The 14,785-nt window shown below is 39.0% G+C and overlaps 1 protein-coding gene across 1 annotated transcript in view; it reads right to left on the bottom strand.

Annotated features, from left to right (window-relative positions):
* Nucleotides 1-4,835: 4,835 nt before the first annotated feature.
* The window catches only part of LOC105227453 (putative hydroxypyruvate isomerase), a 66,392-nt gene continuing 56,442 nt past the window's right edge, over nucleotides 4,836-14,785 (bottom strand). Inside the window, exon 4 of the mRNA XM_049450242.1 lies at nucleotides 4,836-5,270. Coding sequence (XP_049306199.1) covers nucleotides 4,963-5,270 — 308 coding nt within the window. The 3' untranslated portion in view covers nucleotides 4,836-4,962. The remainder of the gene's footprint in view (nucleotides 5,271-14,785) is intronic.

Here is a 14,785-nt window from a genome sequence, read left to right as displayed (position 1 = left end):
TTTTTTGGGTGTTGTCGCTATTTGTTCGAATTATTAGACTTGGTTAATAAAAATCTGCACCCAATTAAAATTCCATTTTTTGACGAACCAGAGACAGAAAATAGGAGCTTATTCATAACCAATGGACATTGACAGTTCATCTCGATTCAGACATCCTATCCAGCAAACAGTTTTAGTTTCACTCCCTATATATCAGCTTCAAATGAATTCAAAACAACTAAGGTTAAATAACATTTCACAAAATAAAAGTTATCTTACTCAAGAGGGATTAGAATATGAAACAACCGATTCATGTGCAAAATTGGGCTTCAAAAATAAAATATAACAAACAGCATCCGGTTCAGAAACAATCCAGTGTTTAAAATGTGCTGGCATCAATTTTACGGAGGTCGAAAGCATGGAAGTTCTATATTATAAAATGCTAAGCAACAAACTTACGTCTCAGTACCAAGAAGTTACAATACAAGGTGCGTTCCAAAGTAAACAGGACTTAAAAAAAAAAACAGAACAAATTTTTCGGCAAAATTGATTTATTTTATTCAAAATAGTCTCCTTTTCCTTCAATACCGCTTTTTGTACGGTCCAAAAGCATGTCGAAGCATGTGTTTTAGCTGGTTGGCCGGTATGGCCGCCAGTATGTCGGTGTCAGCCATTTGAATGACCTCTACGCCTGCATAACGCTTTCCTTTCATGGGCAAATGCATTATTCCGAAAAGGTAGAAGTCGCACGGTGCAATATCAGGTGAATACGAGGAGTGGTTAATGGTTAAAATGTGATTTTTTGTCAAATAATCGGTCGCAAGATGTCCTTCGAATGTTGGATTCTATCAATTTTTGATCGTCAATCAATTTGTGCGGAACAAACCTTGCACACTAGGGTGGGTCGATTCCGGACTTTTTTCGATTCGCGATTTCTAATAGTGCGAAAAAGTTGCCTTAGTACTTCCTGATTCCAATGCAACTTTTTGTTTTGAGATCGGATTGCATCTTCAACCCCAACTCCGGCCTTGCAATTTCGGAAATTCGCCTAAAATCGTGAAATTGTCTACCTAGCGCCTGAAATACGCATCTCATGGCAAAATGTATAAAATAAAAGTTATTTGTCACGTCATTTGCTACCGGCCGTAGGACGAACCGTTCCCGAGATACGAGCGAAAAGGCGGCGCGCCACAGCGCAAGGTGAAAATTGTTGCAGCTCTCAGCTAACCTGTATTGGTCACCCAGAACCAACCACGTGAAGGTGGCTGCTCTTCGAGTTCCTCCCAAGCCCAACCCAACCAACCAACCATATGTCAGGCTTGTTTTAGTCTGAATCTGTGTCAAATTCATTGATAAAATCAGATTTTGTACTAAACTTTGGCACTTGTTGCCTAGATTTCAGTGTAGAGCGTATAAAACGATCACGAGATTGGGGGCCAATAACTTTAGAAGATGCCTCTGTCACCAGTTTGACGGTTCTCTCGACTGCCACGGTGTGAGAGGGGAATTCACTAAATTTCCATACCTCTGCAGTGTCTCCCGACAGCCCTTTTATGAGTTCTTCGTTAGAAACTGAACAAATAACTGGTGGAAAAGTCAAGGTAATAGTCTTCCAGTTAATCATATCGTAATAATTATTAGCTTTGATATTCAGCTTTGGCACTTTATTACATCTAACCCTTCCATTTACAGTGTCAGACTCTGCTTCTCTGGCTGCCAGAAGACGGTTAAGGGCCAACTTTTTGACTTTTATCCGTTTGTCAGTCATAATTCTAAGGAGAATGTTTTCTGGAAGAGCAAAGAAAGCATTCTGTTGAATGGATGAATCGACAACCTTGCGCAGTTTAGCAGGTAAGTATCTCGACCTTTGAATTGCAGCATAGAGATGGCGCGAGCCATCTTTGATTGAACTGTTGAATCTTATTGAGAACCACAAAGGTGAGTAAACTGTAAGTATGTACTTGACCAAAATCTTTATTTCCTTTGTTGGTTTGTCAGTAGAAATGTATAATCTCAGAATTCTATTTGCACAGGTGAGCCAGCGAGATTTGCACATGTTACCTGGATGCATCGACGCTAACTCTGAGGAACATTGACCGGATATTTTATAGAGATAAGCTTGATCTGTGCTAAGTTGGGTCGGATTAATAACCTCAAAAGGTAATTGGCAGGATGGAAAACTTTCAAATTTGAGAACAGGCAACTTCTCACAATCAGGGAGCAGTTTACCTATGTCGCCAGAGAATGTATATGGCCTCTTTGAGACACCATCTATGTGTTCGAAAAGAGCACGAAATGGAAGTTCGTTGAAATGTAGAAGACAAACAACCCACTGTAATGGCCTACCTATTCTTTCTTCTAGTTTCCGAATGATTCCACCTTTCTAACCTGTGTTCGTGTTGGTGCCATCAGCACCGACAACTTCTAGATGTTCCACATCAACTGAATTGTCTTGTAAATGTTGCCATATAGCTTGCGTCTCATCCTCAACTGACCCGGAAGGAGAGATGACGTGGCCAAAATAATGACAACCATAGTCCGCTATAAGAGAAATATGTTCCTCTTTGACAGTGTCGCGGTAGTACTTTTCACCTTCGCTGACTTGCGTAAGTGTATTGTTTTTGCGGCCGTCAAAATGCAGCCCATATACAGAGTCAATACTTTCGGTGTTTTGGAGCTTAACTCCAACAGTTTTTTTGCCCGACTAATCTTGCATTTGTCAGTGACAAAGCTAGCCTGATCCTCTGTTATCAAACCTGCTTTTTTGGCATCCAGAAAAGCAGATGAAACAATCAAGGCCGCTGCTCTATCACTTACTCCAAATCTTTGGGCAGCTAAAGCAGTGTGTTCTAATACTAGTGTGTTTTGTTTGGTTTTAGAGGATGGAAGAGAAAATTCATCATCAGCATCGTTTTTGGAAGAATCAATGTGCGACGTACCTACATTGTTGTCGTCTGTATGAGAGTCTGGCTGATCTGAATGGTCACGTGTTCTAGCTGATACTTTTCTGGTAAGTGTTGATGTTGAATGACGTTTTGAAAGCTTTTCTTTACGTTCAGTTTTCTTTGTAATCTTTTTTGTTTCAGGTAGATCAACACTTTCAATGCGACCAATTCATTTGTACAACTCTGGTGTGTGAAACTATCGGAATATATGAATTTTTGAAAGTATTTTCAACCTTTTTAGCAACTATTTCTGTAACCTCTTTACTCCTAGGTTCATAGGTGTCGCCTCGGAGTCGCCCTATATGAAATCTTTCAAACTGATAACACAAAAGAACATCCTGGTAAGTAGGTAACTGGGACTCAGAGAGATTGTACGGATATATGCCAAACACAGGACATTTCTGTCTAAATTTAAATTTAGATACAGACATTTTCAGTTCTGTGTTCTGTTGAGAGAATATAAGTGATAGCACTCGGCGAAATCAACGACAAGAGTGAAGGAACTCGATGAAAAAATATTTGTGTGGAGACCTATCCGAACGTGTCCTTTGGCGTAGGTGAATGATTTGGGTACTGGAAACCTAACGATTCAAAAGGAATTTAAAGTTGTGCTATGTGACAAGTGGGCGTGGTTGTTGTCCGATTTCGTCCATTTTCACAATGTGACATAAGAATGTAAAAAAATGCCACGTACTAAGTTTTGTCGAAATCGGTTGATCATGTCCCGTGATATGGGATTTCACCAAAAAGTGGGCAATGCCACGCCATCGTCCAATTTTCACATCGCCTCTGATAAGCCTCTCTTGTACCATATCTTGGTAGTAAAATTTAACGTCTCTGGCGTATGCAGTTATTGATTTATCGTGCTTTTAGTAGTTTTTAATAGTATCGTTATATGGGTAGTGAGTGAGCGGGGTTATCCGATTTCATCCATTTTCACTGTCGGTAGAGATTCTTATAAGATTTTTGCTCAGCAAATTTGATTGTTATAGCTTAAGCGGTTTACGAGATATGCACATTAAACTCCCGTCCCATTACGCCCATCGAGATATCGTAATTTTTATTAAAGTTACAGCTTGCAAGGACGGACAGAAATACAGTCAACCGGATATCAACTTTTCTAGTCATGCCAATCATTTATATATATATATATATATATATATACATAGAACTATATCTATCTCGATTAGTTTTATATGATAGGTACAATCGTTAGGTGAACAAAACTATAATACTCTGTAGCAACTGGTTGCAAAAGTATTAGTATAAAAACAGATAACTTTTCGAGGAAAACTATTCATTGACATTCCATGAAGAGGCTGTTCACGAGTCCGAGTCTACCTTACCTGCAAACGCTGCACATCATAATCCAGAATGTCTGTCTTATCATCATAGCGTTGGTATTCTCTATTTTGAAAATTCATCAAAAACTTACAGAAACCAGACGCAAATCTTCATAATATGAGGAAGTGGCCTGAGTCAATGAAATGCACTACTCACTTGATGAGGAACTGAGAATAGCTTCTGTTAAACTCTTACATAAGTTCTTTTAAATATCAGTATTCAGTTTTATATAGAAACTCATAAGGTGCAGTCAAAAGTCACGATATTTAAATATATAATATTTTATAGAATTACCAATACTGTTAGCCACTAACTTATTAATTGTAAATTAAAGTTAAAAACAATTTTAAACCGCAGATTCCCATACTAAATGATTTTTTTTATCGTAATTTGTAGCTTATTTATATAACTTAAAAATTTTTGGAACCGCATTTTGCGGGCTTTACATTACTTCCATTCCGCCTGCCACCCTTTTTACGGTGCGAAGGAACACATTTTAAGTTTCATCTAATTATGTATATTAATTAGCCCTCAAATTACCCGGAATTCAACTCTGTATCCAAATCATTTACTCGTATATAATTATGTATTTATTTTCGCAGATTTCGTTTAGGTCATAAAACCAACCTTAGACGAACAAAATTTTTGTATTCTGTTGCAGAAGTATACAAATTATGGAATATAACGAATTTATTTATAATTGTATATTATAGTTTTTTATCCATTTCAAGCCTTCCAAGGTGTTAGTTTTTGGTTTATACTCGCATCCAATCCAGCCATCATATCCAATCATTTTTAGTAAGTCGAAAATATAAGTAAAATCTAGTTCTCCGGTAACATCAGGTTCATGCCGATGAGGAACTTGAGCAATTTGAATATGTCCTATTATGTCTTTGAAGTCAGCGAAGGCATGTGTTATATTACCCGTAATGTGTTGCAAATGATATAGATCCACCAATAATCTGATATGGTTGCTGTTTATTTCTCTTATTATGCTACATGCTGAAATGAGGATAAAATTGGTTCAATCAGTTCAATAAAGCATACATTTGGTTTCGCAATGGTGTTATTTTATCCGACATAAATAACTTATGTAACTATGCCATGGTCAAGAGGGGAGTAGGGTTTTTAATTTTTTTATCGTAAATGAATGCAGGTGAAAGAATGAAGAATTAAGCAAAATTGACGAAGTTGTCAATATTTCTATATGTATATGTATTATTAACGTTTTAAATCAGATTTTCTCCATAACTCACACATGTCAATGTCGGCGGCCCTCATAACTTCAAAACTACTGCACGGCACCTTTTGAATGTTTTTTCTGTTCATAATTTACGATGTAGCACCATTAACCCTGCCGTCATAACGTTATTTTTAACCCTTTCAGTCATAATGATACGTCTGGTAGATGTATCGTTTCTTTTGGGCTTTCATTGGATACCACGAAACTTTATACTTTGATAATTTATTTGTTAAATTAAAATATGGATGCGTTGTGAAAAAAATTGTAGGAGGGAGAGCAAAATGTAAAGAGGTCGTGCGCCTCTCAGACGTACGTTATGAAAGCAGGGTTAAAGATTTTACGTTAATTTTATTTCACAATAACAAACTTTAATTTTTGTTTTACAATAAGCGATTTTCGAAAAATATCCCGTTTTTACTTCAAAGTGTTCCAAAACAATTTCTCTCGGCATTACCTGGAGAAAAACTACTACTATGTAACGAACAAACGTTGATTTTTCCATTTCGGATGATATAGCACCAAGTTATAAGGGCCACGGCAGCCATATTTTTTCCAAGAAACATTCGTTGCAGCCCTTGCCGTATTTTTTATTATTTCAATGAAAATATTTTTACTGCGTCGCCACCAAAAATTTTCATAAACGTGCCTGTTTTTGCACGATACAATACAATATGAATTAATTTCCCGATTTTTGCCGGTCTAGACTTATTTTTTCATTTTGGCGGTTCAGGTCGATATTAGCAAAAACCAAAAATTTAGTCACTGACTTGGTTTCAATTTGAAAGGGAAACATCGAAACGGATAGAAATAATGTTTCAAATACCTAAATTAAATTCGTCAAGCTCAACGAGATGCTGAAAAAGGTCACCGACACTGGCAAAAAACGTAAACCCAGGATAAATTATCAAAAAGAAAATAGTACGTATGAGCTATGATTACAGATATATTTATACATAATATATATGCCTGTAAGCCAACATTATTATCAGAAATGCATTTCATTTAATTAAGATACCTTGCAAATTAATATAAAATTACTTAGGCATCTTTGGTCACATCGTCCTTCTTTTCCGTCGGGGCGGTGGCGCAAAACAGCGATATGTTAAAGAACTTCGCTTTGATGCAGATTGTGGCTAGACGTTCATCCACCGGGGGAATGACAGTACTCAGCGACGGAGTCTCTACCACCACGAATCCCACACCAAATTTGCGCTCCTTTATATGACCACTGTAGTAAATGCCACAAAGACCTATTCGCCTCAGCCCTTGTCCCGTCCATCGCATTTCTTGAACGGCGGTGCTGTCGGCCTTCACTCTAACGAGGGCATCAACCAGCTGGGGGCGGCCGTACCTTCCTATGTAAGGGACCGGACATTCCAGGTTAATGATCTTAAATCTTTATTCTTAATTCGTTTGCCATGGTCATCATCCGATATTGTTAAAACTTTTTCATTCGGGGCTTTTTTACGTGGCGGGTCCTAAACCCAGTGCACAACCCTGTGTAGGGGATGTTTCGCCTTCTCGCTTTAGCTCGCCTGCGAACGGCTTAGGCTACCCAGAGGATACTTGGACAAAGACCAGAAGTTGTGAGCTGCTTGAGCCATACGTAAAAGTATCATTTCTGGCCACTCCCAAGTGAATGGCGATTAGAGAACTTTCCTCACTTGCGTGAACTTCTGCACAGGACTCCATCCTCCCGAGAAGGTACAATCTTCTATAAGAGTGTACAGCTGGTTGCGTATGCTGATGATGTGTATGTCATTGGCCTCAACAACCGCGCCGTTAGTTCTGTTTTCTCCAGAATGGATAAGGCAGAGAAGCAAATGGGTCTGGTGGTGAACGACTCATTATTTCCGTCCGGCTATATGATGCAGAGGCATGGACAATGACAACATCTGATGAGTCGACGTTGCGAGTTTTCGAGGGAAAAATTCTGCGAAAGATTTATGGTCCTTTGCGCGTTGACCACGGCGAATATCGCATTCGATGAAACGATGAGCTGTATGAGATATACGACAGAAAAAATGTTTTTTTCGGAAAAATAAATTTATTTTGCAAGCCTTTAGAATGGCCTCTACGTCTGCATAACGCTTTCCTTTCATGAGCAAATGCTTTTTTCCGAAAAGGTAGAAGTCCCACGGTGCCATATCAGATGAATACGGGGAGTGGTTAATAGTTAAAATGTGATTTTTGGTCAAATAATCGGTCACAAGCGTCGATCGATGAGAGCAATTTTTGGTCGTCAGTCAATTTGTGCGGAACAAAATGTGCACACACCTTTCGTAAGCCCAAATGTTCGGTCAAAATGAGATAAGTAGATGTGTTTGAGATGTTCAATTCCATTTCCATGTATTTAAATGATTTCGGCTGATTTTTGATGAATTCACGCAGGGGGTAATGGTGATCGTCATTTATGTCCTCCCGACCACTTCGAAGCCGTTGAAACCGCTCGTGCACCATGCTACGGTATAGGCAATCATCTCCATAAACTTGTTTCATCCATTGAAACGTTTTGGTAACAGTTTTACCAATTTTAAAACAAAATTTAATGTTGGCTCTTTATTCGAAGCTCATTCTCGCACCGATAACACAAACATACTCACACTTAAAATGCAATAACTTCACTTCCAATCTACGAAATGTCATGAAATTCTTACTGGACAATCGATAATGATAGCAGATTTTAAAGCACCAGTGGCGCTAGATTCAAAATGTCCTGTTTACTTTGGATTGTGTTAACATTTTCTACAGAAAATGCCGGTAAATGTGTGAGATGTATAATTGAAATTCGAAGATAACAGTGTGTCTGTATGTCAAAAATAGATTGAATCGGATGAATACTTCTCTTAGCTCCACTTAACGGTAAGAACTGCGGATAGACTTATTCCGCATATATCGGCCAATATTTGAGTTATTTAAAGTTAATTAGCGTGCCTTTCTAATAGCGGTGCACATAACTAAAATCTGGATTTTTGAACATCAAGTTGAGTTTATTCTGCATATATTAGCGATGATATGAGAGGTACCCTTATGAAACATATGCGAGCATATTTTGACGATGAAGGACCAGCGTTTATCGATGGTATGGTGAATTCAATCGAGATCGTAGATCACTCCAAGACGAAATTGAGAAAGGTCGTCCAAAATCAGTTGCTGCGGTGAAGGGTGGCAAGGATGAATTTTTACTCCTTGCATCCTGATACATGCCACATGATTGCGAGGCGCCAACGGCAGAGCTCCAAAGGCTGGCGGCTACATCCAGCAGAAGGAAGCAGACGTTTTCCCAGCTTGGCGCCGCCGATGCTAACGCTCATCATACAGTTTGGGGCATTGCCGACATCAATCATCGAGGTGAGTTTCTACATATTTATATTTTACAAAGTTGTATAGTGGTAGCGAATCGAGGTGAGGAACCTACCTACATAGGACCCACTTCCAGAAACGTTCTAGACATAACTCTATACACAAGTAGAGGTGCATTGGTAGAAAACTGGAGAGTGTTAAGCCCTATGCTGCGACTCAAGCACAAAACGAAGCCTCCCTGGTGGAACAAGGAGCTTGCAGACGCAAAGTACGGGAATGCTTCAACTGGGCCCAGCTAGCAGAAAGCGAGGACTGTTAGAATGAATATAAAGACTTTAAACACTACAAGAAATTGGTGCGCAGGACAAAGCGAGAATCCAAGAAAAACTGAGACTTAGGAAACTATTATCCAAAGCTCCGCCTCGCCCGGGCTAATTCGCTGGAGTAGGGGAGAGTGGACGGACAACTGCCAAGACTCATTTGAAAACCTAGTCAGTGTGCACTTTCCAGGCTGTAAGTCCTCGCTGCGAAGGGAGTAGTGCAGTAAAAGTTCCCGAACATATCTTTACAGAAAACAAAATAGAATGGGCAATCCGTTCGTTCGACACATAGAAATCTCCCGGTACGGACGGAATCATTCTAGCCATGCTGCAAAATAACACTCACTCTTCGACGCGTACATTAGGGCCGCAGCGCCTTTTAGAAGCTTGTCCAAGGTGTAACACGCATATATGAAAGGCAGATCAGTAGAGACTGCACTCCACGCACTGGTATCTAATGTCGAAAGGGCTCTTGAATATAAAAAATACGCTCTTGGAGCATTCTATTCTGAACAGTATCCAGTCAATAAGTGTTGATCCTTCTATACAACGCTGGATCATAAGTGTTTTGACATCTAGACGGATAAGAGCAGAATGGAACGACGCTAAATTAAACTGCGAAAGAACCTGAAAGGTAAAGCCCCTAAGATAGTAGCAGTATTATGACCACCACTCTCAATACAGTCCAGAATTGGGCATCGCGACCGGGTCTAGGGTTGAACTCGGAGAAAACGGACGTGCTGGTGTTTACAAAAAAGCACAAAATTCCTCTATAGAGGTTCCCTTCTATAAATGGGACACAACTCTCTCTTGGACCGGACCAAGTACCTTGGGGTTGTCTTGGGCAGCACACTTCGGCTCCTTGCGCTGTACTCTTTCTGGGGCTTTAAGAACAACAAACAGCGGCTCTTGAACCGTCACTAAACCTGTCACCTATATAGCTTTTGGCTGAAGAATGCGCAAAAAAATCAGCGGGGCGACTACTAACTGCAGGAGAATTTACATATAAAACATTCGAGTACAGCTCGGTGGGTAATGGTGGTTGGTCAAACACCGACTACATGACCCCACTTTTCAACTGAGAAAAAGGGTCAAATTATAAAGGGTGATTTTTTAAGAGCTTGATAACTTTTTTAAAAAAAAAAACGCATAAAATTTGCAAAATCTCATCGGTTCTTTATTTGAAACGTTAGATTGGTTCATGACATTTACTTTTTGAAGATAATTTCATTTAAATGTTGACCGCGGCTGCGTCTTAGGTGGTCCATTCGGAAAGTCCAATTTTGGGCAACTTTTTCGAGCATTTCGGCCGGAATAGCCCGAATTTCTTCGGAAATGTTGTCTTCCAAAGCTGGAATAGTTGCTGGCTTATTTCTGTAGACTTTAGACTTGACGTAGCCCCACAAAAAATAGTCTAAAGGCGTTAAATCGCATGATCTTGGTGGCCAACTTACGGGTCCATTTCTTGAGATGAATTGTTGTCCGAAGTTTTCCCTCAAAATGGCCATAGAATCGCGAGCTGTGTGGCATGTAGCGCCATCTTGTTGAAACCACATGTCAACCAAGTTCAGTTCTTCCATTTTTGGCAACAAAAAGCTTGTTAGCATCGAACGATAGCGATCGCCATTCACCGTAACGTTGCGTCCAACAGCATCTTTGAAAAAATACGGTCCAATGATTCCACCAGCGTACAAACCACACCAAACAGTGCATTTTTCGGGATGCATGGGCAGTTCTTGAACGGCTTCTGGTTGCTCTTCACCCCAAATGCGGCAATTTTGCTTATTTACGTAGCCATTCAACCAGAAATGAGCCTCATCGCTGAACAAAACACGCGCGCGAAACACATTTCGAACCGAACACTGATTTTGGTAATAAAATTCAATGATTTGCAAGCGTTGCTCGTTAGTAAGTCTATTCATGATGAAATGTCAAAGCATACTGAGCATCTTTCTCTTTGACACCATGTCTGAAATCCCACGTGATCTGTCAAATACTAATGCATGAAAATCCTAACCTCAAAAAAATCACCCGTTACATAGAAATGACTGGCATCAACGTCTATACTGACGGCTCGAAAATGGATGATGGAGTTGGTGCGGAAATATATTGTCCAGAGTTAGGGATAAGGTAACTTTTTAAGTAGCCGGACTACTGCAGTATATTTCAGGCTGCGGTTCTTGCTGTTGCGAAAGCAGCGGAGCTTGCCTCTAATGCACCTGCAGGCAATTCAAGAGTCAACATCTATGTAGACAGGCAAGCAACAACCAAGGTAGTGGCGAAAAGTGTTGCCAGAAGTAAGAAACTTAACTTCTACTGGGTGCCAGACCACAAAGACATCGAGGGCAATGAAATAGTAGACGAGATTGCCAAGAATGGTGTAAGGCTAACATCTGGAAATGTGATCAAAATTGGGAAACCCATGCATTGTCTAAACGACGACCACGACATAGAAAATTAAAACCAAATGGAACGAGCTACTAGGGTGCAAAACTACAAATGTCATATGCAAAACGGTAGATCGGACGTACACATTAGTCCTATTGGAACTCGAGAGAAGAGACTGTAGGAGCATCATGGGAATACTAACTGGTGACTGTACGGTGGCAACACACGCCCGCTGATAGATCGAGAAGACTCCAGTGGGAGCTGCATAGTAAATAAAATTTGATCACGATGGATGACACAAAATGTCAATCGCCTGTCAACGTTTTTCCGACACCTTGTGAGACGGCTGATGCGTAATCAAATCCTATATATCCTGAATATTATTTAGATTGGTCAATGTATGATATTTTAATGAAATTAAATGAGAAGACAAGTTATTTTTTAATTATATTAATAATTTAGGTTTGAATATGTATACAGTTGGTCAAGAACTTGGTCTTACTTTTATATCCCTAATCTAATGAATTTCGATTCTCACTCAATATATTGGGTAATCTAAAAAGTCTTTTCGTATTTCCAATCAAACTTCAACTAATTTTTTTATACTACGAGTATATTTATAATGAACTTTATTGAACCGAATATGTACCATTTTGGTCGTCCACTTTTTGCCATTTTCCGCTAGACATTATTAAATTAGTGAAAAACTTTTCTGGTTTCTCGGCGAAAAACTGCGGCAAGCAATTTTCACAGACTTCTCTTGAAGCCAAAATTGATCCATTAAGGGAGTTCTGCAACGACCGATACGAATGGTAGTCAATCAAAATTTCCCAGCCAAACTCTCTCAGTTTTCGCCGTCATCAAAGATGTTTGTGGTCTGGAAGACGAAGCCCTTTTGGTTGATCAGTTGTGGCCATTTTTTTCTATTGCTTGCTTCAATCTCATCAGTTGCTGACAGTAAAATGTAGAATTAATCGTTTGACCAGGCTAGAGCAGTTCATAGTGGGTGATTCCTTTCCAATCCCACCAAAGACTCAGCGTAACATTTCGAAGCGTAAAGGCTGGCTTTGCGACCATTTGTAGAGCTTCACTATGACTATAATATTTTCGTACATTTTTGTCGTTATGACCCACTTTTCATCTCCTGTTACCAATCGCTTAAGGTCAAATCATACGAAAAAAGCCATGTTTTTGTGATTTTTTTCCTGACGACACCGTTAAAATTTATTTATCCAACCAATGGTATACATTGAAGTATGGCATTCGAAAAATGTCTTATCAATTTTTTACAAAGAAATATTAAAAAATACGGCAATGTCAAAAAGTTGAATTGCGGTGCCCCTCATAACTTCTAAGCTACTGCATCGATCTTTTGAAATTTTAAACACTATTTCTGTACATACGAGGGCTGTCTGATAAATAACCGACCTAACCATGATGCACGCGACTTTTTCAATTTTTATTTTTCTACATAGTCTCCTTGTAACTCCACACACTTCTCCCAGCGATGCTCCCATCTCCGCAACCCTTCCAAACAGAGCGCTGGAAATGTTCATGCGCGCACGTTTGTAGTCTAGCGTAAGCACACGCGGCACCCAATGCGCGGACAGCTTTTTCATGCCCAAATCTTGGTTTAATATGTGACAAACACGTTCTTTTGACATCTTCATAATCTCAGCTATTTCCCTAACTTTAATCCGGCGGTCGTCTAGTACCAATTGATGAACTTTAGCGATGTTATCGTTAGTGGTTACAGTTTTTGGACGCCCAGGACGTTCATCATCTTCCAAGCTCCTGCGACCACGTTTAAATTCAGCTGCCCAAAATTTTGCGGTGGTAAACGATGGTGCAGAGTCACCATACACAGAGTCCAACTCATCTTTGATTCGTGCAGGCGTATTGCCTTTCAAAAATAAAAATTTAATTACAGCTCGATATTCAATTTTTTTCCATTTTGGGGAAATCACCGAAATAGACTCACAAAAACGACTGTCAACAGATAATTGCTCAAGATAAATTTCTGAAATTTTGGCGAGTAGCTATTATAATATGCACAATTTGAAACTTTTTTTTCAGATGTGCCGCTAGCTTCACGTTGAGGTCGGTTATTTATCAGACAGCCCTCGTATTTTACGAGATATCGCTGTAAAGGTTTTTTTGAAATTCCAATTTTTGAATTTTTTCGAAGACTTTGAATTGAAAACACACAATTTTTTCGGAAAAAATAGGCTAATTTGTTATTGCGAAAACAAAATTATGAACAAAAAACTCTCCAGCGTTACCTCGTAAAATATGTACAGAAATAGTGTTTAAAATAAAAAAGGATCGGTGCAGTAGTTTTGAAGTTATGAGGGGCACTGACTTTGAAAACGTGAGTTGTGGGAAAATAACGTTTAAAGTTTCACATACGCTCACAATCAAATCGGAGAGCGGAGACTTACAAGTGTATATCTCCGACAATTTTGCTTTAATTAATCTCAATTTTTCACAGAATATATTGTACAGTAACATAAAATAATATAAAAAAAATGCAAAAAAAAAAAAACAAAAATACCTAACCCCCCTTAAGAAATGATTCGATTTCATTTCGTTTCAGCAGAGACTCGCAGAGCTTAATTCGGTCCATTAAATTTTTCACAGACAATTCATATGCTATCCAAACATCGAGTTTCTTTTTGTAGCCAGCTTTTTTTTAAATGGTTCCAAACTGTTTGATGATGAATGTTAAGTTCGTTAGTGATGTCATGGCTGCTTATGTGACGGCCCTGTTAATATTTTCCACAATTTCATCGATTTTTCTAACGATAGGTCCACTAGAGCGAGGTGCATCTATTAATTCGAAATTTTCAGAACGGAAGCGAGCGAACCATTGTTGTGCTACACAAACTGATACAGCACCACCCGAACATAACCCTTCCTTACTTGTTTACTTTAGGTATAATCTTTACGTTTCCAATATATTTATTTATCTCATACTGGCCTTGTTAATGTCTCTCGAATTCCATTATAAAGGGTGATTTTTTAAGAGCTTGATAACTTTTTTTAAAAAAAAAACGCATAAAATTTGCAAAATCTCATCGGTTCTTTATTTGAAACGTTAGATTGGTTCATGACATTTACTTTTTGAAGATAATTTCATTTAAATGTTGACCGCGGCTGCGTCTTAGGTGGTCCATTCGGAAAGTCCAATTTTGGGCAACTTTTTCGAGCATTTCGGCCGGAATAGCCCGAATTTCTTCGGAAATGTTGTCTTCCAAAGCTGG

This window comes from Bactrocera dorsalis, chromosome 2 (assembly GCF_023373825.1).
Source record: "Bactrocera dorsalis isolate Fly_Bdor chromosome 2, ASM2337382v1, whole genome shotgun sequence".
Lineage (NCBI taxonomy): Eukaryota > Metazoa > Arthropoda > Insecta > Diptera > Tephritidae > Bactrocera > Bactrocera dorsalis.
This window is presented reverse-complemented; position numbering and strand designations above follow the sequence as displayed.